The 27,553-nt window shown below is 33.4% G+C and overlaps 1 protein-coding gene and 1 long non-coding RNA gene across 9 annotated transcripts in view; both read right to left on the bottom strand.

Moving 5' to 3' along the window:
• Window positions 1-1,483: 1,483 nt before the first annotated feature.
• LOC138327505 (uncharacterized) lies at window positions 1,484-2,002 on the bottom strand. Its single transcript, XR_011209059.1, has 2 exons — window positions 1,634-2,002; window positions 1,484-1,594 (listed from the first exon to the last, which is right to left on the bottom strand). It is a non-coding gene; the product is annotated as an uncharacterized lncRNA (long non-coding RNA).
• A 1,550-nt stretch (window positions 2,003-3,552) lies between these two features.
• LOC138327503 (anoctamin-7-like) overlaps window positions 3,553-27,553 on the bottom strand; it is a 62,879-nt gene continuing 38,878 nt past the window's right edge. For 2 of the 8 annotated variants that reach the window (XM_069273643.1, XM_069273649.1), the window contains 15 exons: window positions 27,081-27,117; window positions 26,604-26,713; window positions 25,602-25,747; window positions 25,009-25,213; window positions 24,233-24,362; window positions 22,171-22,304; window positions 21,937-22,017; window positions 20,702-20,713; window positions 19,843-19,875; window positions 17,947-18,038; window positions 17,604-17,642; window positions 16,561-16,632; window positions 15,592-15,848; window positions 15,003-15,132; window positions 3,553-9,022 (listed from right to left, as the gene is read on the bottom strand). In XM_069273643.1, the coding sequence (XP_069129744.1) occupies window positions 8,917-9,022; window positions 15,003-15,132; window positions 15,592-15,848; window positions 16,561-16,632; window positions 17,604-17,642; window positions 17,947-18,038; window positions 19,843-19,875; window positions 20,702-20,713; window positions 21,937-22,017; window positions 22,171-22,304; window positions 24,233-24,362; window positions 25,009-25,213; window positions 25,602-25,747; window positions 26,604-26,713; window positions 27,081-27,117 (1,584 nt within the window). In that variant the 3' untranslated portion in view covers window positions 3,553-8,916. Of the gene's footprint in view, window positions 9,023-10,596; window positions 10,683-15,002; window positions 15,133-15,591; window positions 15,849-16,560; window positions 16,633-17,603; window positions 17,643-17,946; window positions 18,039-19,842; window positions 19,876-20,701; window positions 20,714-21,936; window positions 22,018-22,170; window positions 22,305-24,232; window positions 24,363-25,008; window positions 25,214-25,601; window positions 25,748-26,603; window positions 26,714-27,080; window positions 27,118-27,553 lie in introns of all 8 variants that reach the window. The other 6 variants (XM_069273646.1, XM_069273645.1, XM_069273644.1 and 3 more) reach the window with 6 other exon arrangements.

Below are 27,553 nucleotides of genomic sequence, written 5' to 3'. Positions count from 1 at the left end.
TTATTATAGATCTTCCTCTGATAGGTTTGAAGGTGTTCTCTGATCCCACCAGCTGTAAGGAATGTCTGTTTTATTATAGATCTTCCTCTGTTAGGTTTGAAGGTGTTCTCTGATCCCACCAGCTGTAAGGAAGGCCTGTTTTATTATAGAGCTTCCTCTGATAGGTTTGAAGGTGTTCTCTGATCCCACCAGCTGTAAGGAAGGCCTGTTTTATTATAGAGCTTCCTCTGTTAGGTTTGAAGGTGTTCTCTGATCCCACCAGCTGTTCATTGTTCTACAAGTGGATGCTAGATAGCCCTGGACTCAATTCACTCTAAAAATGTTGTTACATTTGTGACTTTGTATGGTTAATATCTTTGACAAAACTGTAGGAAAAAGAAAATCATATCACAACTTATCAGACAAGTTTGTTAATAATATATATATATGATATGATTATAGACAAAGATTAAAATGGCATATTGAAAACATACCTATTTTAGTTCAATCAAATTTTAGGGCAAAAACAATCTTGTACAGGTTAGTGCAAAGATCAATTCCCACCATTACCATAAAATGGCTACCAGGTTAATATAGACAATATACAGAAAGACCATTCACTCAATCATATTTTAGGGCAACAATGCTGGAGTGAAAAGTGCAAAAACAAGGTTAACACTAAAATATTTACGTTATAGTAATTCTGTCCTTCAATTCTATTCTAAAGATGTTACTGTAACTGAGGACGGTGTGATAGTGTGCAATGTAATGGAGAAGATCTATAAAGTGTACAACATATTTTGTAAAACATTCTGTATATATTTGGCTTGTCGCAAAAGTTTGATGGAATGTGTGTGGTATCATGAGTTCTGTTATGTAATAACATGTTTGTTGATTAGCATATTTATCTATATACTAGTGATTAGCTACTGTGACATATTCCATATTTACATATTACAGAGTTGTCTGCCCTTGTGTCTCTGGTAAATTTGTATTGTCTTGTTCATCTTGAGTGTGTTTATATAAACACATCCAGGTTTTGTGAAAAAATAATGTCACAATCAGTATGTACCTGCATTGGCAGATATTTAAGTGACGTGCAAAGATTGAATTACATATTAAACTGCTGCTTGAGTGTTTTTATATATATATTAACATGTATTCTCCATCACCAGGTATGTTAATAGTCACTTGTGTCTGTTTTGTAGTCCAGTATACCTGTAATAATACTTAGGATTTCATTAAATTAATGAAATATGCTTCCATATAATGCCAAAATACACACATAGGTGCTTTCCACACAACCAATGAATAAGAAATATTTTCGTTAGAGATTACATTGACTAAGAAAGGAAACTATATTTTGAAGATGATTAATTTGCTATGTATTTAATTTATGGATATTTTTAGATTATTGTTAAATGGCTTTGAATGATGATCATCCAACTAGAAATGTGCATGCATATTGTAATTTTGTTATAGATTTGAAATATTATTTTTTACAAATTTTCATAGTTTTCCTTGTAATTTAAGTTTTGTACGAGAATATTTTTCTTTTTTCTTTTCCTCAAATATTATTATATTTGAATCTATAATTATCGTAAGTACACTGTAGCTTTCTTTCAATAAGGGAATGGATTCATCTATTTTTTACCCTTCTTTCAATAAGGGAATGGATTCATCTATTATGAAGAGGTATATTTTAAGCATGTCTGTGAGTTAGTAGTAGATATAACAGAAAATATGCTACTTTGATTCTGTTATGTAGTAATACTACCATATTCAACTCATGAAAACACACATGCACATACCCCCCCCCCCCCTCCCCACACATACACAAACACACACTTGATGTTACTTTAATTTTCTTCTTTCCATTCCTTAAAATGTTCCATGTTCTTTTTTTCAATTCGGGTACAATGCAAATCTACATTTTTATTAGTATCTAAAATTGTTCTTTCTATGTTACTGTGTATTAAGCGCGAGCCTTTTGTTTTCATGAGCAAACTTGTACTTTGATTTCCATTCCTTAAAATGCTCTGTGCTCTCTTTCAGTCCAGATACATTACATATCCACCTCTCCATTCCTAAGTTTGTAATTAGGGATTCGAGATAGAAACTCGTTAGATTTTAATTAGTATCAAATCTTAGTTCATTTGTGTGTTTAGGTGTGATTTTATTTGCTTCATACTTCTCTTATTTCATATTTAAGCTTTTAAATGCATATTTAGTAGGATATGCTGAACTGTTCATATATATATGAATACAATAATGTATATTTATGTGGTGATATATACGTACATGACACTTATATCTATGATATAACATATTCTGTAACATGAAGAAAAGTTAAATAACTGCATCACTGTAGGTGAGCCTAGTACCCTATAGCCATCATGGCCTAGACATGTCCATGATTTGATACTATGAATGTAATAAGATATATAATACGGCCTACATAGACCCACTTATGAATTGTTTGTTTACCAATGTTAAGTTTCTGATTATACCCTGATAATATGTCGATTCAATACACAATAAAACTATTATAATGAAGAAAGAATGGTCACCTTCTGTTTTATGTTTCCATGGTTTTCAGAATATTTTATCCATTCTCTGTGTGTTTGGGTAGGAATAGTTAAGAAATGAAAAATTGCTTTCAAGCCCAAATGTTGACAAAATACATTATTCTGACCTTGACTTTTTGACCTGTGTGAAACTTGAGGTATTGAATTGAGAATACCTCTTCAGGAGTAAAGGACTAGATATGATAGGACCAGTATTTGGCCTTAATTTTTCAGGCCGAAAAATATTAACTCTGATCCACATCAATTTCACATCAATAAATACTCTCATACTTGCCATTCATCAAACATAACTTTTTATAACCATGTACACGATGTGCTCCACCTATGACGTCATCAAATTGATGATTTTCCTTTTCTCGCCAAATTTTGCTAGAAATTCATCATCTTTAGGTTAGAAAAGGCTTGAAATAGATTTGGCCGCTACCTTAATTGGAGCAACTTTATATTTTGCATGGATATGCGTAAATACACGATACACAATGTGTGAAAATCTCTTTCTGCTCCATGAAGGCGGCCACATTTATTTTTAGAGAAAACCACTCAAAAAGTATGATCTTTCAAGGATTTTTGTAAAAAATGGCGGGAAACTGCATGTTGATGACGCCATAGTGAACGTAATTAGCACATGCGGGATATTTTCGGGATGTAATGTGTTAGCAAATGTATTCAACTGTTATATGGCAAAATATGTTGTTCTTTACTGGAGAATTAATTTTGCGGCCGTATTCGAGTCTTAACGTACCTTCTCCTTTAATAGCAAATGTTATGTCCTGGAATTAACCATGACATGTTCTTATCCTTCAAGGAGTCAGAAATGTATTTCAATGGGCAGTTACCAAAACTCACTTTATATGTTTGAGTACTTTCAGTACTTTGATTGTTAGTGTTGTCAACTTGGGCCTTATAGATTTTCTGCTGTAGTCATTAGAAGGATAAATTAGTCTGTGTCTCAGAGCTTGGTCATGATAGATAACAACCAACACAATTTTAAATTTTTATCTTTATTAGTTTTTATCATTACTAAAGCATATAATATCATAAATATTTCTTTAAAAACATAAAAATACATGTATTGCAGATAAGTCTACTCCTGCACATAATCTGAGACATATACAATTCCTAAGTACAGCTTTAGTGTGGATGCAAATTTCTGATCAGCAGATCTATCACAGAGAAATACACAGATATACATGTACTACATTAGTAACAAAATGTTTTTATTGCTTACATCAAATAATATAAATGGAGTTTGATAGTGGCCTCCAAGATGTTTAAAGTTGACATCACCTACATGTATATAATGTATTTGGTTGTACATATACTTTACTGGCAAATTTACAACACAACCATATATATTTGTAATGGGTCGATCTGAAGTAAACTTAGAAATATAAAATGATTAAGTATTTGAAATTACAACTGTTCAATCATTTTCATTGAATACAATGCTTCACCATTCTACTTAAAATTGAAATAAAAAAAACATCAGTTTATACGAGGTAAAAAATGAAGTCTATACTACAAGGACAAATCACCTGTACCCAGGTTAGAATCACTCTTATTATAAACAGCTGGGTTATAGAATACAACAACTACTCTTTATAACTACAAAATTATAAGTTCTAGTTTCACCCAAAGCACCATAATGCCATTGTTGGTTTTAACTAGTAAATTGTTTCTGAAATATCTAGAGTACACAGAATATTTCATCAATTTTCCTGAGTCAGTGTATAACTAAATCAGGCTCAAGCATACTCATCTAATAATAATAATAGACTTTATTTAAACTTGATTACATGTTGAGGTTAGCAGCTCGTCTTCACATGGTCAAGATAGTTTTAGTTCATTAGAGTTTGTCAAAAGCTTTCAACTGAGAAAATATTGACTATCAGGAATACAGTTAGAAGTAGGAGCAGTATAGCTATCAAGAAAAAAAATTCGAATTTTAACAAGTTTAAAAATAAAAAAGAAAATAGAACATTTTTGTATTACAGTATGCTTGTTTTACTACAAATCTCTGTAACCCTGTGATATGATTATGGCTTCAAAGAAAAAACAACCTAACATCAGTGACAACAAGGTCAGAGGTCATCCTATATATAGTATGAACATTATGCCATGTATAAAAACATGAATATCAATACACAGAATTGCAAATTGTAAAATAGGGTAAAATTTGAGCACAGAGAGTAAAAAAGAAAAACAAATAGACAAGCTCAATCTGTCTGTCAAATTAAATAAATTTGGGATCATATATTTCTTAAAGGATGCGAAAAATGTCAGAAAATCAGATATAATTTTGATTTATTTATCTAAAAGGTGCAACACATCTCTCCCAAATATGCACTAGGTTATTAGTTTAACGTCCTATTAAAGTTATATGTGCTGGTGGCAGAACTGGCCGAAAATTTGGACATGTTATTTTTTCTTCAATTATTTATTTAAAACCATAAGTTTTAATGAATAAAGCTGTAAAAATCATTCAAATGGACAGACAAACCTATATAATGCCTTATAAACGTTAGTTGGAACGCATTGGTTATGCACTGTGAAATTCTTGTTTTTTTATGCCTTATACACGTTTAGATGGAAACATACCTTCAGAAATCACTTTACAATTATTAATAATACTGTAAAAATGTGCAATGAAATTGTGGACATAATATGGCTTCCTGGTCTGACCGTATGAACTCATTTCACTACACTAAAGATGTTAATATAATGATTTTTGACAATACTACCAAAAATCATTTTCAGCTCTCTTTTGTATTTGTAAAATTAAAACCTATACATTGAAAGTATTGAAATTCTCAAAATGTTGGTAACTTTTGGAGTTGAATACCATATTAACATATTAAAAGCTCTTCTTGATTCACGACTATGAAAAATACGGCACATATAACTTTAACATCCAAGGACATTTAGGGACATGCCAGGTTTGTTGGTGGAGGAAAACCGGAGTACCTGGAGAAAAACTACTGACCAGCAGTCAGTACCTGGCAACTGTCCCACTTGGAATTCGAACTTGCAACCCAGAGGTGGCGGTCTTGTAGTAACAAGTCGAGACATCTTAACAACTCAGCCACTGCAACCTCCTCTAATATGTACAGAAATATATCAATTTTGTTATTAGAAATAGGAAATCACAAAATAATGAAAGGTTTTAGAAACTCCCCATCCATAAATAAAAATATAGCTATATCACTGTCTATATAAATATATGTACCATCACCGCTAGTTAAACTTGTCATGCTAATAACAAAACTGTGTATAAACTATATTGTAAAGTTCTAGGGATACTATCAGACACACATATTGATTGATTCTGATTTCCAGTACAAGATATTCTTATCATTAGGCAAACAAATTGAGTCCTTTTGATCTAGTCCCCCTATGCAATATCTACGATTTTCAAACCCCACAATATAGAGTTTCTTCCACTAAATATAAGTGATATCTCTTGCTTAGAAAATAGATAGTTAAAAAGTCATTTACCAGTACATGTATATAGATATACCAAACACGTAACACCATCAGATATTTGAGCAAGCTAAAAATAAAAAAAATCTACAAATTAGATTCTATGATTTTTAGTTTCGGATTGAAGGTTCCCATCGAGTCGCAGTGTAAAAAGTTAATAGCTTTAAGAAGATAAAGGAATGTAAAAATTTTGTATAGTTACATGAAAATATACACACATTAAAAATGAAACGGACTGTCTAGACAAACAATTTTCTATTATAAAATATGTTACAATGGACTAGAGCTATGCTATACGAAGGTGCACAGCTAAATTACATGGCACTATGGTATTCTAATTTCTATCGGGCATTTATTTACAAAATATTTATTTACATATAAGACATAAGGGATGACAGTTAGCGATTTTGTTCTTATTTAATTTGATCCAACCCAGTATATTATAATCATTAATTGTTATATAATTTTTTTTTTAAATATCAGATGAAAATGATATTCTCATGTAAACAAAGAGATACCATTGATCATCTTAGAAAACATATACACAACAAAAATCATTAAGAAGATCATGTCATATGTACCGTTAATTAAAGATGCTCCACCGCTGACAAATGGATTTTTCTTCTAACGAAAACAGGAGCATACGATTTACTCATTTTTCTTCAGTCGCAAAACCTACTTACTTTACACCATTACCACCATTGAAAAGTTTGAGCTTATTATTATATATATATTAAAAATAATTAATTGCGTCCTAAAACAATTCTGTGGCACTATATCCTATATGGAATCAAGTACTGATTGCGCATTTACCAAAAGCACAATAAATTATTTCATATTATTTTTTGTGTTAATAAGACATATACATACACGATTAAACACAAATTATTGTTCAAATGATGAGTATCGTTTATGGTCTGTTGGTGGTGGGGCACCTATATGTTTGATGAATGGTATCACCTTGTTTAAGTGAGTCTGTTTCACAACAAATCAATAACAAGTGCACAGTAATATAAAATCTAATGTGCCGTTATAATTCCACAACATCACAGTCTTTTGGCTACATGACATATATATATAACTACAAATATCATTAAGTTAGCCTGTACAAACATGTACAGCGTAACTTGCCTAAACCAAATGTCACAGAACCAGCATTTTTGGTCAACATAGAGAGGTTACCTGTTTATATAAGTTTTAATTGCTATATATTCAGAAGGAAAATGCCATACAATTACACCAGAATTCAGTTCACAGTTATCTGATAGACAAGGGACGGTTTGGACAAGTTATATTATATACATTGTCAGTATACACAGGTATCTGATAGACAAGGGATGGTTTGGACAAGTTATACCATATACATTGTCAGTATACACAAGTATCTGATAGACAAGGGACGGTTTGGACAAGTTATACTATATACATTGTCAGTATACACAGGTATCTGATAGACAAGGGATGGTTTGGACAAGTTATATTATATACATTGTCAGTATACACAGGTATCTGATAGACAAGGGATGGTTTGGACAAGTTATATTATATACATTGTCAGTATACACAAGTATCTGATAGACAAGGGACGGTTTGGACAAGTTATACTATATACATTGTCAGTATACACAGGTATCTGATAGACAAGGGATGGTTTGGACAAGTTATACCATATACATTGTCAGTATACACAAGTATCTGATAGACAAGGGACGGTTTGGACAAGTTATACTATAACCATCTTCAGTATACAAAGGTATCCATTAGACAAGGGACGGTTTGGACAAGTTATACTATAACCATCTTCAGTATACAAAGGTATCCATTAGACAAGGGACGGTTTGAACAAGTTATACTATAAACATCTTCAGTATACAAAGGTATCCATTAGACAAGGGACGGTTTGGACAAGTTATACTATATACACCGTTGGAAACCCACAAGTCACCACTCTACGTTTACAGCTCTAGTTTGTGACAAACGTAGAGAGGTGACTCGTGGGTTACCGACAATGTACTATACATAACCTGTATATAACTTTACAGAATATAGCAACTATATAGATTTGATATAAAAATACAATATATTATACAGTAAATCTATTAGCAAACATCCACAATATTCGTTAGGTGGTTTGAAAATAAAGCACTATCATTAACTAATTAGTTACCTATATACACCTTATAGTTTATTACAATTAACAAATAAATAACATAACTACATGTACATTTATATCATACGACATCCATCACCTTCAATGTCTCCTCAAGTGTATCTATACAAATATCACAGATACAAACAGATATGTGCAAAACTCTTGGCTCTGCTGCCCATAGTAATGTAAAGCATATCTAAACAGAAAGTATCTAATAGGTCATAGTTTTACATAACAAGTTTCCAGTCTGATATACAATATATCACAGAGATGATTAGACATAAATAGACACTAAAAATTATGTAAGTTAGGAATACAATCATGAAGCTGCCAGAACAGTCACAAATTAGAGTTCACAGAATAGGTATTCTATCTTTATTACAGAGTTACCCCCCTTGCTAGTAGGTATCCATTGTGACGTCATTATTTTGTGAGTGAAACTCTCGTCATTGTCTCTACAACCGATACCAATATCTGTAAAGGCGGATAACTCTGTAATATCTTAATACATAACATCTCTCTGTAGAACAGTTGAATGCTGTAGTTCTTCATTGTTTATCATTATGTTCCGTCTATGTATAGAGTGGAAGATGGACACAGGAATATAACTGCTATTTGTAAGGTATATAAAATATTTAAACAAAAGTCATCTTTGGAAGTGATTAAAATTCTTGAAGAAATCAGCCATTTCTTGCCTAAGTGCATGTTCCCACATGCTTAGGCGACAGAGTCGTCATGGTAATAACGGTATCGCCTCTCTGATGCATGAACATACTCCCCGAGATCCTCACCGGAAGGTCCTTTTACTCGAAATGACAGTTGGCTGAAAAACACAAATATTTAAAATAGATATATATGAATATTTTATCTTAAAGGCATTTTATCTGTATCCATAGTTTTATATCCTAAGGTCTTGTAAATGATATTAATGTATGTGCCTATTTAATTTCTGAAAATGAAATAAGTTTTTTCTGGTAATGATATATGTTCATTTTCTGCATTTCAATTCAGTTTATATATACTAATACATACATTGTATAAAATTAAACCCCCCCCCAAAAAAAAACAACAAACAAACAAACAACAACACATAAACTATTAAGTTATTATAATCAAATGATCTAAGATTTTATATTAAAGTTGTAGGAAAACCTTATAAACACATGATTCAGAAAAAAAATCTCTAATGCTGACATTGAATATTAACATTATATCACAGAAAAAGTGTAAGAACACAATTAATTAAAATTTTAATTAAGCATCATGACATTTATTCTATCTATTGAAAAGTAAGCAAGCAAATGAAAATGAAAAATGTTTATCCAGCACATGATACAACATTTGACAAATAAATATTACTCATAACATCTATCAAGACAAAACCAATTTAAAAAATGTAAGAAATAAACAAACAAATAAGAAAACAAATATGGGAATTAATACTAAATGAAAAATATCTAGGCAGCAACATTTTTAAATGCAAAGCAATATGAACAGAAACATCTACATCGGTGCTAGAAGCAATCATAACATCCAAATCATTATTTGCAATTAAGTTGAATACTGGAATTGGGGGATAATGTTTGTGTAGTGTTCGTCCATAAGCATTATCATTATCTTAGATGTTTCCTATTCTATAAGGCATACTTGGTATACATATGGGTCCAATCGATGTATTAAAAGTAGGTCAATCGATATATTAAAAGTAGGTCAATGTGACCTTTATTTTGACCTTAAATTTATCCTCAGTCTAAAATAAGCTTGTTTGGACTCTTTAAGGTCCTATGCTATCAGGAAATGGACCTTCATACTTGGTATGTGGGTCCACCTAAGTAAGATGGAACATCTGCTGCATACCAAAACCAAGTCACTGTGACCTATATTTATGTGTTGTGTACAAGTATATACGAAGGCCTTGTACATGTATACAGGTATGGTAAATGCAAAAGACAAAATGAAGGGAAGACCTGATAAAATTCAAATTCACATTTTGAGGCTGACTTTGAGTTTGAACTGAAACTGCATACTTAGAAATTAATGCTAAGGGAAAATTTACATTAATTATGAACAGGTTATTTGATTGTGTATCTATATGCATGGTGAAGATAACCCCATTGCAAAAGTTTTATTCATGCAAATTGCAAATAATAAGCACCTTACGAAATATCCATGGTTACAGTAAAATATACTCATATTGGAGAATTTTGAATAAATTTTTATTTTATTGTTGGATGTGTTTGGTTGATGTAAGGAAAGCTTGAGCAACATTGTAAAAAATGGACAAACTATTCTATAACAAATAACTTATTAGCTCCAAAAATCAGTAGAATTCACATCCAAAAGGTTAAAAGGAAGTTAAAAGAAAACAAAACACTTGATAAGGACCACATATCTTACAGGTGTAGTCTATCATAAGCAACTAATGGTGTATAATCGCTCCTTTTGCTCTCATCATTGCTATAATTTCATCTGGTGCAAGTTCACTGAAATAAATTGTGCATTGATGTAAGTGCATTCATAAAATCTCTATCGAAACAATGTGCATATGTAAAATTATCATTTTTATCTAAATATTGCTACTACGGTACAAGTGACCATAGAAATTTAAAACTACAGTAATTTGTATGGTTGAACAAATGTTACCATAGCAACAGTGTAATTTTCTTCCACAAATGATTTACTACATCACTATAGCAATGGACAGTGTGAACATGTATTACCATCTACCACAAGTTACCATGGAAACAATGCATATAAAATATTCCACAAATTTCTGCTGTTGCAACAGTGTATCATCTAGCTACCACAAATCACCAGTAAGAAATAATGAAATGGTCTACAAATCACCATAGCAACAGTAACTGTATAAAAAGATATCATTTACTTCAAACAAAATTGTAATATTGTAATATCGTCTACCACATTCTACAACGAGGACCATAACACTACAAAGTACAGTACGACACGGTTATAAAGAACCTCTCACAGCCTTGAGGACCAACAAAATCACTTTGTTAAAGAGGTAGTGTAATGGAAATGTTCCTTCCTTTATTCAGAAAGAAAATTTTAATCCAACAAAAACAAAAAAATAATTATGAAAATCGATCCAGAAATCTTCGAGATATTTAAGATCGAAATTTGCCCATTTGCACCTGTTTGAAAAACAATCAACGCAACTTCCGGTTTGGCTTCGAAGCATTGTGACGTCATATGAGCAACATTCAAGGCAGTGAGAGCGACCACCTGGCGGTACCGCGAACGAAGGAATAGCTTTTTATTAGGGGGAATCGCTATATTGCACACTTTTAAGAATGTTCGTTTTAGTATATTATTGATACTTTTCTTATATATGATATTTAATGCATTTTGACTAATTTTCAGTCGAATTTCACGTTCGTTTTTCAACGAATTTTCCATAAATTCTGTGTTAGTGCTTAACAAAAAATTGACGTCAATATCATGTTCCGCTGGCGATAAAAATGCATGTAACATTAAAATATAAATTAAATAGACCACGGAAAATCATACCATTATTATGGAATCTGCAAATTTTAATCTACGATCATACGGAATTTAATTAAATTTGGTTAAATAACGAAACTGTGACAATCAACTAAAAATATGTCAAAAGGCATGAAATATATTAAAAAAAAATTATACAATACCAGGAAATCTGATTTTACAATTAATTGCAATTTGCAAACGTAAAGAATTGATTTCGACAATGTCATAGGCCAAATACACGTAACTTTTCAGTTTTTTTAACCACAAACATATATGTACAAGAAAGTTTACCACGTTCTCTCTGCATAAAATGTTAACTGAAGCTAGGTACATTTGTAAGTTGTTACTGAGAAGACATGAACGTGCCTCAGACATTGACATATCTGAGCTTTAATTTCCAATATCGCAAGATTTTACAGCAATCAAATTAAAGTTAGCTGTTCACTATTTACTCCGTTCATAGGGAGTTTACGGCGTATACATCAAATTTAGTAGATTTTACAGTGATAGGCATTTTATTCTGGTTATGCAAAATACAAGTCCGGGGAACGTAAATTAAAGTTTTTTGCAACATATACTTGAAGATTTCTGTATAGCGACACATTTCATATCATATGCTTCGATTTGGTTGCAGAAATAAATGATTCAGTAACCAATGGAACACACCTCGTCAATCAGTTGGTAATTATAATTGACTGACACGTGAACATCGAGGCTTGTAGCCAATGCTATGGCGGGGGCGGGACCTCTAGATCTACGGCGACCTCCCGCAAAAAAAAAAAAATACCCAACATATACATGTACTTCGGTACAAGATTTATTACATAAAAATGCATGTGTTCGTGTCAAATGACAGGTTGTTACATTGTATAGACTTATAGCGATACGATGATCAATATATTGCAAATATTCCAGTTGTGAATATCAGAAAAATAAATTACAGCCAATTTATTCAAGATGCTCCACCGCCGACAGAGTATAAAACGATACTCACCATTTGAACTATAATTGGTGTTTAATCGCGTATGTATATACATGTATCTAATTAACACAAATGATAAATTAATTTGATTTGGTGCATACTTATTCAGTACTTCATTGCATATAGGACATAGTGCCACAGATTTTTTCGGGATGCAATTATTTTTTTTTTATATCTTTATCTTGAAGTATAATTAGAAGCTCAAACTTTTCAATGGTGGTAATGATGTAAAGCAAGTAACTTTTGTAATACTAAGTGTAAAGTCGTCTTCTCTTGTTTTTGATAGAGAAAAAAATACCACTTGTCAGAGGTCATCTTCAAAAATGCTGAAATCAAGAAATTGAAGCATATTTCGTTCTCTTACCGATTAACTAGTACTTAAGATCGGGATTAAGTCGATATTTTGTAAGTTACTACACGCTTCAAAAGTCTGTCGACAGCATAATTTACATTCCATGTATCTTTTACCATTAATCACTGACAGATACTTTTAAGGATTTAATTTGCCGTAAACTAATTATTGTATGATATGAAAGATAACTGCAGAGCTTATAATTAACCGACTTGAAAGAAAAATGATAACATGCATTAAGGTTGTTAATGAATATTTATATGTATAAATATATCGTAAATTGACACATTCGGAAGTCTGAACTACAATGTACATTATTATTGTACCATGAAACACGTGTGTGTTTATGACATAAGATTTAGATCTTCGTCGTTGGTTAGAGTTTTAAAAGAAAAGAGAACTATTCTTGTACATGTATAAACAAGTGTCGAAAATTATAATCAATCTTAATTTTTACAATTTATGTTCGTATTCTGTAAATTATAAAAGGGGTAGAATCTACTGCAGTATTTCATATAACAAGGATTTATAGTTGAGGCATTAAATATTAGGCCAATGATGTATCTTTATATCATTATACCGACAAAGATACCGACAAGTTCCGAGATATCGGGAAAATGTCGAGGTGAAAAAAACCCAAGTACCGAGGTCTCCAAGTGCGAGATGTCCTGATACCGCTGCAGCCTGCTGCAACAATGCACCGTCATCCTTTGTGCCGAAAACTTGCCATTTTTATCACATTTACATGAAAAAAACTTCAGCTTAGGAATACAAAAAACTGTATACGTACGTAAAAAGATAAATTCAAATATAAAAAGGCGATGAGTTATAATACAATGTTTTCAAATGGATACGCATCGAGCACGAAGCCATCGTGTTGTCACAACACAGACGTAATCTGTTGCTCACAGTACGTCACTTCCGGTAAAAAGGGGAATTCCCTAAAGTTGAAAATTCTAAAGGTATGTTTTTGAACGGAGATTACTTTTACGCCTTTTATATGTGAAATGACGCACCGGAAAATTTTTTGCTTCGTGTTATAGTATTTTTTATGGTTAATCAATGATTTTATTTAAGGTTTGCTTCCACATTACACTACCTCTTTAAAAGGATAGTTTATTGTTATAAACATGAACTATATACGTTTTATAGGAACCTTGACTGGGAATGGAAATTACTACATTATAACAATGAATTCACTGTCAGTGTGTTCTTTGTAAACATGTTTTACTCTAAGTGTAAATGAATTATAAGTTAGACTGCCTTTGTTTGATAAAATTTAGGACCAGATTTATTGTAGACAAAACAGATTTGGTTTGATTGGTGCATTATTAGCCAGGGACAATTAAGGACGACGCGCCAGGTTGTACGCCACTAATCAGTGGTGAAGTTTCTGGCAATTAACTGCCTCGCAAGAGATTCAAACCCACAACCCAGAGGTGGAGGGCTTGTGGTAATATGTCAAAACATCTTACCACTCAATAACTGCAATACTCAAAGATAAAAACAGAATTATCTAGATAATGGATAATGATATGTTCCATACTGGAAGACCTCTGGATTATTACTGTAATAATTTATACATTTTTTATTGTAAAAGGATTCTTCAAAGATTGCTATATTACATCATTTTTTTGGCAATTATACTATACATTTCCAATTGTGCCTCGTTCCCCTTGCGGGACCTTCAATGATTTAACAAAATATCATTTAATTTCACCAATTAAGGATGCTGCAAATCTCTAAAGAGGCATTTATCACAACAAAGAATTCTAGAGAAGTTCACAGATGAATAATAGATCAGAAGTCTGATCGTCTAGTCGTCAAACTACAGGTTATAGGCAACTTGAATAATTTACATTCCAGAATGGCGAACTTCAGACCAATCACCTGATACAATGATTCTCTGATTCCTTTCTAGAAGTATCTATCACCTGTACAACAAAGTTTTACCTAGATACCTACCCTGGAAGTTTCTGATTGGCTGGTGTAGAATCAAGGTGGGGAGGAGTAAGGGGTGCGACACGCCTCCTAGACCTCACACCCTGATCCTCGAGTTCGTAGTCGTCACAGTCAATGATCAGCTGATCCTCACCTAGAGAGAAGTATTCAATATTTGTTGTAATTGATTGTATTGAATATACAATGATCTTTTATTAAAACAATGTATAACTGATAAGATAAGTGGTCAGGTTACATATTATTATATTTAAATCTACAGGTCAACTTTCTGCATGATTTTGTGGATCTCGAACTACATCTATTAATTTTAATGCACATCAGTTTGATTCTTAAAAGATAAAAACACCTCTAACTCCACATAATACAACACAATTCTATCAACTACGTTAAAAGAATATAATGGCCATCTTTGGATACTTAATCAGGTAAAATATTGTAGACAAAGTATATTTATATATTTCTATGCATAACGTCACAGAGGATCAAGTTTGGTACACGTACATAACCAGGTGTGTTGAGTCAAGATTAGATGAACTGAGAGGTGGAGGATTGGACAGGACAAACATAGGCAATGTTGCATATATAAACTCACTGTAATTCTTTCTTCTTTTGTCCTTCTTCTTTTTCTTCTTCCTCATTTTCCTTACATGTGTTTCCTCCCTATCCTCATCTGAGATGTGCCGATCTATAGAGTATCGACCTCTGAACTCGCTCTCTGGTGGGGTCAAGGGGTCAGGACCTCCACGGAAAGGTTCTGGCTGTTCCACTGGAGTCTGATCATTACGGTTAGGTAAAGCTACAGGTTTCTCAACTTCAGGCTTGCTCTTTTCTTTTTTTGGTTCCTCTCCTCTGCAAGTTGTTAAAATACAATTCTAGAGAGTGCTTTCTTTGTTATTTTAAATATTAATCCAGTCTTTCTTCTCTGATTATTAAAGGTTTCATCATTCATTATTCAGTTATCATTTTACATTTAGTTTTTGGTTTTTATTTGTTTAATATCCTATTAACAGCCAGGGTTTTTAAGGATATACAAGGTTTGTTTGTGGAGGAAAGATGGAGTACCCAAAGCAAAACCATCGACCAGTGGTCCGTACCTGGCAACTTCCCCACAGAGGTGAAGGACTTGTGGTAATTATGTCTGGACATATTAACCACTTGGCCACTGAGGCCCTTTATTGCACATATCATTATGACGGTTGCCAAAACACTTAAGTCATAGCCAAGTGGTTTTATGATTATATCTTCATCCCTTCTATTTGATCAACCTACAGATATAATATATGTATGATATCATATATGTGTTATAAAGCTGAACAAAGTATGAGAAGAATGAAGCTTCAATCAGAATACAGTACTTACCACCTGTGTAATGTTTCTGTATATCCACCCCAACAACCTCCACCTCTGACTTTGATTACATTCAATACTATTTACCTGTATACAGGTTTATCCACCCACCATTGACTCAAACCCAACCCCTCCTCCCTCCCCCACCCCACACACTCCTAATCCAACCCCTAGCCCTCCCATCCACCCATTTGTGACTTTGATTCCATTTTACCTGTACACCTGTTCTGTATGTCCACCATCACCGTCTCCCCCACGACTCTGACGACGCCTGTACTCTTCCTCGCTGAAAATGTAAACAATATCTTAATTGAAGTTTTTTATTCAGTTTTTGTAAGCCTCCTTTCATATTGCTTACTCCAAAATCATTGGCTGGAAATTCATTGTGACGTCAGGCAGAAACAATAAAATAATGTCAGGAAAAATGACGTGATGTCAGGATTACGAGGACTGCGGGACAAAATAGCGGCCTTTGCTGGATTTTCAGAATTCATTTTGAAGTGAAATTCTTTGTTATGTAGGTATTTGTAGTTATGTGATAAAAAGTATCTTAAATTTGTGTTCATTTCGCCAAGGCTTGCAAAAATAAAAACTTGTTAAGGTAGTACAGGGTACAGAGATCCCAGAACTTTCTTTACAGAGGCTAAACTCAAACAAAAATGTAAGCTGGTTTGTTAACTTTCAGTACACTTGTCATCTTAATGCGCTCACAATTCTCATTTTACTTGAAACGGCAAACAAACGAAAGCACAGTTTTACTTTTTGCAAGTGTATAAGCTCAGAAAAGAAAGATCAGCAATTACTCTCCCTTTTGCACTCCACTTGAAAAAATTAAATCAACTTAAAACCCAAAGCCATGTTAAAATAAGGCCAAAGTAAGCAGATTAATTATATACATGTAGCTTAATTATTCATGTTCTTAGCAAAACTGTCTCAATCAGTTAGTCTCAAAATATCTAAAATCATTAAACAGTGGAAGCCACTTATATCATGTTGGCTTATGTCACTTTCTGAAATGATAGATAAATTTAACAGTGAATTTCCTATTCAAGACAACCTTCAATTAATATGAAACTTTTCATGAATTAATATAGTGACATCACCTGTATTGATGCATGATAATGACCAAAAAGCTTCCATCTGTTAATCTAATGTTCCTCTTAGTATCATATTTTGTCTGACAAATGGAACATGACATTAAGAGGATTCCACTATAATTACAAAACAATTCTGATAAGCTGTTAACACGACATATACCTGAACACTTCCACACCAATTTGTTCGGATGACTCTGTTCTGTTTTGTAGAAATTGGAATATAACTGTGAGAAAATATTTGTAACTTATCATATATGGTAACTAAACAACCTCTACAGAAAATAAACATCTCCTTAAATTTCCATAAAAATGTTATTTTTCCATTCTTTCTGAATAAAATGTTATTAATTGATATTTAAACAGTGTTATCATTTGATTGACTGCCCATTTCTATAATAACTCACCTCTTTATAATGTTCTGTAGCAGACTGAATTAATTGTTATTAATTGATATTTAAACAGTGTTATCATTTGATTGACTGCCCATTTCTATAATAACTCACCTCTTTATAATGTTCTGTAGCAGACTCTCCTTAAAGGTCTCTCTCTCCTTATCTTTATCGTCCTCCAGGATCTGGGCCAGTTTGTGTGTCCTCTGGAAAATATCAACCAAGAATTAAATACTGAATCTAAAATGTAAAGAGAACAATACACAAATAAAACCAAAAGTTGATTCGGTATAAATTGATAAAAAATGACAAAATATATTGTTGTGCCAAGGTTTTAAAGAATTACTGTGAAATATTGTTTTTCTTAATTTTCTCCCCTGACTTATAGTTCTTCATGATTAACATTCTCTGTCGATTCCATCCTCATCATTAGTTTTCTTACAGAAATCAGTTACTGTTATTGGTAAATGTTCTTTATTATAATCATTTTTTTTGCAAATAGATTGAATCAATACTACATTTTATGTGTTCATTAGAAATACTTCAGCTTAAGTTCATTGATCACCTTATTAAACAGAACAGGGGAATGGTTCTCCACCAATATTACAACTAATCAAATTCTATTTGATATGGATCACTGATATTAGTAGTTTGATAAACAAAGATTAAAATAACACTGATAAAATACAAAACAATTGTTTTTGAGAGGGGGGATGATTTAGTCTTATCATTTCACTGACACGAAATGTACTCCAATTAAATTATAATTTGAATAATTAATATTGAAAATATTATTAAATTATCATATTCTCATGGAAGATTAGTAGAAATATGTACTATTTGATCTATAACAATACGTTTTGAACAAAAAAATTAAAATATCCAGTAGGGGGGAGGTAAATTAATTTTCATTTCAAGTACTGGTATGTCCAAAAACTGCTTTAGCTTTTTATTCCACGTGAAAACATATTTTTTAAGATTCTAAATTTTCTTACTGGCAATTATTAATACTTTGTTTTTATTGTTCTATAGACTCTCATATCAAATAGTATAAGGTTCATAAAGACAAACTCTTATTTTTATATCAAATCTAAAATTCATTTTTAATAGGTAATTCAAATTTCTAACACATGTATATAAAACATTTTAGCATTTGTTAGACAGAAATAACAAAGAAAAGATATAAAAATGTTCCAATCAATACCAAAATGGATTTAATAAGCATTGCAAATTAATATAATAAATGAATATGAAATACACCTTATTTGACCCAATAAGCATCCCTGCCCTATAAGTGACCCTAAATTTCATTTACCACGATTAAATACATCGATCGAAACTATGAAAACTGTATAGGTTTCTTTAATTGATTTCTTTTGCAAATTGATTAATGGCTTACTTTGTTAGTGTGCAAGAATTTAATGAAATGTTAGTCAAAATGTTAACCTACACTACAATATGGAATGAAGAAGTATGTAAAAACTACGAGGAAATGTATATCGATCCCATTCTCCATTTTACTTCTAACGCCATTTCACTAAAGCGGACAGAAATTATTTTATTACAAAGTTTCTCGTGACATATGGACCTGAATTATGTACATAGATAATCTTTCACTTGAACTTTTTTTGAGAACATTATTAAGAATGGATTTTGAAGCATTGAACAAGTGAAGCATTCAAGAATAAGTTATATATATATATAATCACAGGAATATTACAAAGTTGTCTTCAATGACAGCATAGGTTTTGGAATTTATGTCCAGAAAGTTTTACAACCACAAAAATGGATTCTCTAGAAGGAATTTGTTTACTCAGAGTTTACCAGGATCAAATTAGCTGCTGAAATAACTACTGTGTAATGTATGATACGCACATTGAAAAATGTTTTGAAATTACTTTTGGTTTGAAAATCTCATCTTCAAACAGTAAAAGAATTGATTGATTGATTGATTGATTGGGCATTTAGAGGGTCAAATAAGGTAATTGTAAGTTGACAATAAAATAATACGTCTTCCAATATGTTGGCCAGCTTGGTTGTTTTCTACACAAACCAATATTATACAATTAATGAAGCACACACATTACACAAGGCATTTTATTATTTGTCACAAATCATTGGGTACTTTTATAGAATCTATTTTTCATTTCAATTCACTTGGGCATGTGTAATGCAGATCATTTATAGTACTTATCCGCTAAGTCTGGAGATGGTACATGTAGCTGCCAATTTCCAAACATGAACCTACTCGTATACTATATTTTACACTTGTTGAAAAATCAAAATGGACATTACATGTAGTTCTATCAAAATGTCCTGCTATGTTTCTGATAACACATTAACACATTAAAACCCACTGTAAAGCAGACAGGAAAAAGCAACAATTGGATAGTCAATACACACTGTGACTGAAAGCTACAGAAAAAGATGTGACAAGGTACATAGCTTTTATACACTAATGTTCTACCCCACCCTCATTGTATGATTAGTGGCCGCTTCTGTTTAAATAAGGGGAAATAATCAAATAAATCACACCACTATTTCTCAAGGGGAGATAATCAAATTTTAAAACACACCATTTTAACATACGTGAAGAGCTAACTCAAAAACAATTTATTTTCAAAGAAATTAGCTTTACCAATATAGTTGTCCATCTTTCAGTAGCAGTAAGAATTGATAATTACTCTTATAAGGCCCCTCAAATTTGGCCCAAAATAGCTTTTCAATGGATTTCAAAGTAAGGGCATGTGGGGAAATCTCCATTGATACCTTAAAGACACAGATCAATAGAAATACCAATCGAGGATCTGCACGTCAGATATACAAAGATTTTTACGATTTCACATATAAAGCCAGACAATAATCTTACCCAGTGCTGATGCTGTGGTTCACAAAGAAATAAACACATCACCATGACTACAGGCATAAATAAAAATAGCAAAACACACCAAACTACAAGGTCTAAATACAACAATGGCACAGCTATTGTCAGCTGTCTAAATACAACAATGGCCCAGCTATTGTCAGCTAAACAATAAAAATCTGCATGATGTACAATCCATTCACTCATATTTGTGAATTTGTGAGAAATAATTGAATTTAGCAACAATTTTGTACTACAAATGTTGATTTTTTTATCTTTCTATTTATATGAAGAGGTTATTGTTTGCTGCACTCCGTAACATTAAAGAAAATGCAGGTGTTACTTATGAAAATAGTAACAATAAAAATCAACGTGAAAGGTAATTGGTATCCAAGTTTATTTGGGGCATATTGCAACCCTTTAGAGTCAAAATAATTAGGATCATTTTTAATTGTGTACTCCATCAGCTTTATTTTCTTGGCCCATGCATATATATTTCAGTAGTCGAGTGCCAGATATGATGTATTAAAGTATGGCCAGTAAATTTTGAAATCATCACTGAGGGCTCCATTGCCCTACCCCCATCCTCACACTTTTTTTCAGGTACATATATATACTATTTCATAGCTTCCAGATTAAAAGCCACTTACACAAAGTTACACAAAGAAGTTTTTTTTAAATACTGGACAATTTATTTGATTCATAAGATATAAGAAAATATATTGGATCCAGAAGAAAATTTGCAAATCCTTTTCATACAAAGCTGAAGTCTATATGTGAAAAAGCTAGACATGGAAATTAAAGGTATTGCAAACATGCCAAAAATTGCAAACTGAAATATAAAGATGACCCTGCAAACTAATATAATATAATGTCCATGTACATCATTTTCCTAAATTTTTTATCTATGATTATATATTATTTCTATGGTGTTTTTTTTAGTTGTTTTTTCCAAACTATCAGGCTAATATGGTACAATTGATAAGCAGTATTCCCATGCAACTCTATATGGATAAAAAGGCAGCTATTTAAATTTTGAAAATGGCTGATATTTTAATACAAGTAAAAATTGTTTGCACTGTACAAGTACACAGCATTTTAATAAGCATGTATATATATATAACTTGTAATGTATGATGCATTTATAACTTTTCACTATGAACAAGCCTTAAATACGAACAGCTTTCTACACATAGCCTATTGTACAACATGTAATCTTGTAATAATTATTACATTCTTACCTTCCTCATCATTAGAGCTACATCATCTGGAATATCAGGAATGAAGTATGCCAGCAAGAACTTGAGAGCGAACACAATGTGCTGAAATAAAATAAAATCATAAATAGAGTTATCGGATTACATAGTTTCATTGTTAGTTAACAATCTGAACAGGACTGAAATGTATTCAGACAAATTGTAACATTAAAGCTGAATGTAAGGACTGCATGTGCACAGACAATGAAGATACTATACCTCGAATCCAATGGCGATCCATAGCTGAGTGACAATGTCGTACTGTTGACCCCAGCTAGAGGTAAAGGCGATGATGAACCCATTAGATACAACACCACAGACATTTACCACTTGGAGAATGGTGAACCATGTCCCTAAAACACAAATATACACAAAGATGTTTTTGTGATTTTAAGATTGTCTAGGTACTAGATCACACTGATTAAAACAGTGAAACTCCCCTATTGGTTGTATTTGAAAAGTAAGACGCACATTTCCTTTAAAATGTACTATCACTATTGAAGGTCATTTGGATGACCAAACCTTTTACATGTATGTAATGAGTTTGAGTGTATTCAGTGTGTCCTTTGAGCAATAAATGTTCATATTGTGTCTCCTAGTAAAAGTGGAAATACTTGCCCATTTTATAGTATCCTCTTAACAAATCATACTACCATAACACTGAACAGCAAACCTGTTCATATTATACTAAAAATGGGAAAAACAGCCATACTACTCCCTTTATGTTGTGCAATAGATAGGAGCAAACACTACAAGAGCCATATTTATAACAACAATGATAGCTGTACCTATGTCCTGTGTGGCGGTGGCGATCGGACTATTATAACAATGCTATACTGTACCTATGTCTTGTGCGACGGTGGCGGTCGGATTATTATAACAATGCTATACTGTACCTATGTCTTGTGTGACGGTGGCGGTCGGACTATTATAACATTGCTATACTGTACCTATGTCCTGTGGCGGTGGCGGTCGGACTATTATAACAATGCTATACTGTACCTATGTCCTGTGCGACGGTGGCGGTCGGACTATTATAACAATGCTATACAATGCTATACTGTACCTATGTCCTGTGCGACAGTGGCGGTCGGACTATTATAACAATGCTATACTGTACCTATGTCCTGTGCGACGGTGGCGGTCGGACTATTATAACATTGCTATACTGTACCTATGTCCTGTGTGACGGTGGCGGTCGGACTATTATAACAATGCTATACTGTACCTATGTCCTGTGCGACGGTGGCGGTCGGACTATTATAACAATGCTATACTGTACCTATGTCCTGTGCGACGGTGGCGGTCGGACTATTATAACAATGCTATACTGTACCTATGTCCTGTGCGACGGTGGCGGTCGGACTATTATAACAATGCTATACTGTACCTATGTCCTGTGCGACGGTGGCGGTCGGACTATTATAACAATGCTATACTGTACCTATGTCCTGTGCGACGGTGGCGGTCGGACTATTATAACAATGCTATACTGTACCTATGTCCTGTGTGCGTACGTACTAGTCGTGCGACGTGGCGTCGGACTATTATAACAATGCTATACTGTACCTATGTCCTGTGTGACAGTGGGGCGGACTATTTAACATGCTATAGTACTATTATAACAATGCTATACTTACCTATGTCCTGTGCGACGGTGGCGGTCGGACTATTATAACAATGCTATACTGTACCTATGTCCTGTGCGACGGTGGCGGTCGGACTATTATAACAATGCTATACTGTACCTATGTCTGTGCGACGGTGGCGGTCGGACTATTATAACAATGCTATACTGTACCTATGTCTGTGGCGGTGGGGTCGACTATTATAACAATGCTATACTGTACCTATGTCCTGTGCGACGTGGCGGTGGACTATTATAACAATGCTATACTGTACCTATGTCCTGTGCGACGGTGGGGCGGTCGACTATTATAACAATGCTATACTGTACCTATGTCCTGTGCGACGGTGGCGGTCGGACTATTATAACAATGCTATACTGTACCTATGTCTTGTGTGACGGTGGCGGTCGGACTATTATAACAATGCTATACTGTACCTATGTCCTGTGCGACGGTGGCGGTCGGACTATTATAACAATGCTATACTGTACCTATGTCCTGTGTGGCGGTGGCGGTCGGACTATTATAACAATGCTATACTGTACCTATGTCCTGTGTGACGGTGGCGGTCGGACTATTATAACAATGCTATACTGTACCTATGTCCTGTGCGACGGTGGCGGTCGGACTATTATAACAATGCTATACTGTACCTATGTCTTGTGCGACGGTGGCGGTCGGCCTGCGATACCACCACAACATCCTCTTGGCGTCAACACGGATATCAATGAGTAGGGTTAACAGGGCGATGAGGGGCGCCAGGGGCAAGGAGGCAGCAAACAGCTGTAAGTATATAGAAACATTTCCAACATTGATTTTTACATATAATTTCAGCAAAGACAATTATAATTTAAACTTTAAGTGAAAGGAGTTCTAAAAATATTTTTATGAGGTTCATCCATTAAGAATTACAACAAACTTCAATCTAATGCACTTTATCCTAAAATTAAAGAAAACATTGACAGAAAAGTCAAACCATGCTTATTGCTATAAAAAGCTGTGGTTTTGTTCTTTTATCTGTACTCATGGTATGATAATCTGTAACAGTAAACATGTATATGCCCTTTATCCTTTGAGATACATTATTATGTCATGATTCACATGTAAAAGTCTTGTTAAAAGGCAAGTTCATGGTCATGTAATATGGGATACATGGCTGATGTTAGTGGCATCACAGGTTGTAAAACATTGTTAAATCCATGGGATGGGGCTTTCATACAACTTCTCCAGAAAAAGGGAGGGGTGCTTACAAGGGAAGGGGGGCTAATTAAAGCAAATACGGTAAACGAACAAATTCACTGAAATACTGGCAAATTATGTGAAATAATTCCCTTCTTTAAGTGAAATGGCATGTAATAGGCATCTTCATCAGTTTTATAAAAAGTTTGTGAGAAATTTATGTTTGAGAATTCTGGATATCAACACTTACCATTAGAAATCCATACTGTATGATTTTCTCTGTGTACTCTCCCACAGTGAAGTCACCAAGAGTCGGCTTCATGTACTCTTTATCCATGAAGGTCAAGGTTTCTGGGTAATGAAGGGCACGTGACTGGATGTCAAGGTCATCTGACAATTCTGGCTTCTCACCCTGCATACAGGATGGACGCTTCCTCCACAGTCTGATCAGAAGTCTGTAATGGAAAATTCAGCACATGTAGTATCTGAATATGTGCAACCTTAGAAGTACAGAAACTACTATCATATTTTGACTCAAACTTTTTGTATAATTCATGCAAAGACTCAAGGATGTTTAAAATTAGTTGGTCAAAGTTTTGACTGAACTTTACAGATTGCATTCTAGAACAGTTTCATTGAATATTCTGGTAAATTGAAGTTCAGACACCTGCAAAATTTATGAAAACAATGAGGTTTTTTTTATAGAGAAGAAGATATAACTGAATTGGAGGGAAATACTTGGTTATATGCAGAGAGTATTATAGGCATCATCTCTCATGAACTTTTCTTTCTGCATTCACACTAGATTCATTACTGTCTTTAAAACACAGATTCTCTACTCACGGTTTGACAACGTCACTGAACATCTTGGGGAGGGGTTTGAGTAGCATGTTGGTGAGGATCTGGAAGGAAAGCTGTGACATACAGGTCCCCTCACAGCTGTCACGGTAATCTGATCCCAGACCCAGAATTCCAGTGTAATCAAAACGCTACAACACAAAATACCAAAGTGTTTTACAACTGCAATCATAGGGTGCTCTGATCCCAGAATTCCAGTGTAATCAAAACGCTATAACACAAAATACCAAAGTGTTTAACAACTGCAGTCGTAGGGTACTCTGATCCCAGACCCAGAATTCTAGTGTAATCAAAACGCTACAACACAAAATACCAAAGTGTTTAACAACTGCAGTCGTAGGGTACTCTGATCCCAGACCCAGAATTCTAGTGTAATCAAAACGCTACAACACAAAATACCAAAGTGTTTTACAACTGCAATCATAGGGTGCTCTGATCCCAGAATTCCAGTGTAATCAAAACGCTACAACACAAAATACCAAAGTGTTAAACAACTGCAGTCGTAGGGTGCTCTGATCCCAGACCCAGAATTCCAGTGTAATCAAAATGCTACAACACAAAATACGAAAGTGTTTTACATCTGCAGTTGTGGGGTGCTCTAATCCTAGAACCAAAATTCCAGTGTAGTCAAAATGCTACATCATAAAATAAGAAAGTGTTACAACTTTAATTGCAGGGTGCTCTGTTAACTCCTAGACCCAGAATTCCATTGTAATCAAAACGCTACATTACAATATACAAACACTGTTACAACTGTCACGGTACATTTATCCCAAACCAAGAACTTTCCAAAAGGCATAAAAGATTGGGCAGTCTGTTTACTTCTAGGATTTCTCAAAATAAAATCAATTATTATTCAACAACAGGCAAATGAAATGAAGGCTATAAGACATTTGTTGAATATCATTCAACAGGGAGATCATAAATAGCATTCATTTGAGTTTAATGCCATATCAAACAATATATATTGACCGTACTAATACTCACCCCTCTGAAGAAAGCAATGTAGAAACTGGATGCATAGTTATTGGCAAATTGGAATGCGAAAAGTTTGATGATTAAAGCATCATCATACATTGTCTGGGTCCTATGGTTTTCTGTAAAAAGAAATTATAAAATGATGTATAATACTTTACTGCAATATATACTAATGGTAAGGATAAATCCTCTTATAAGTAACTACATGTACATTGTAATACAATGTTTGGAAGATTAGTTATTGTATTCGATCCAATAAGCGCCCAGGGCATTTAAAACATTGAAGAAAAAAAGGAAACGAAAAGGTGATAATAAGACGAAGTTATTGCAAATCTATACAGTTTTGTGTGGTTTTTGTCTTTATTTATGCCTGGGCAATTGAAATTGAGGCTTCAAAAAGGGGGAGGGGCGCTAATAGGGACATGGGCGTTATTGGGTCGAATACGGTACATGAAAGATGTTATAAGAAATGAGTAGATAACTTACCCCAGTCTGTCAGCTTAACTGCCAAGTAATCATAAATCTGTGGAGGTAAATCAAACAGTATTTATGTTGTCATGTAAAATAAGGTATCTGTAGACATAATGTAAAATAAAGTATCTGTAGACATAATGTAAAATAAGGTATCTGTAGACATAATGTAAAATAAGGTATCTGTAGACATAATGTAAAATAAGGTATCTGTAGACATACGCTAGGCACGAACAGCTTCATGGTCTCATAATAAAGGGCCTTAAGTCTGCAATAAGCTAACTGACACAATTCTAAGGCATGCTAATCAAAGGAGTGATACGAGAAAATTCTGACTTAAGTTTTATTTGGTTATCATATAGGTATAACTTTGTACTTCAATGACATTTGTCTTCCTCTTACATCTGACCATGTCCAACAATGACATGTTTTGATGATACAACGTAAAATCAGGGAATTGTTGGTAAAGTCCAAATCCCAGCCCCACC

The sequence above is a fragment of the Argopecten irradians genome, chromosome 7 (assembly GCF_041381155.1).
Source record: "Argopecten irradians isolate NY chromosome 7, Ai_NY, whole genome shotgun sequence".
NCBI lineage: Eukaryota > Metazoa > Mollusca > Bivalvia > Pectinida > Pectinidae > Argopecten > Argopecten irradians.
This window is presented reverse-complemented; position numbering and strand designations above follow the sequence as displayed.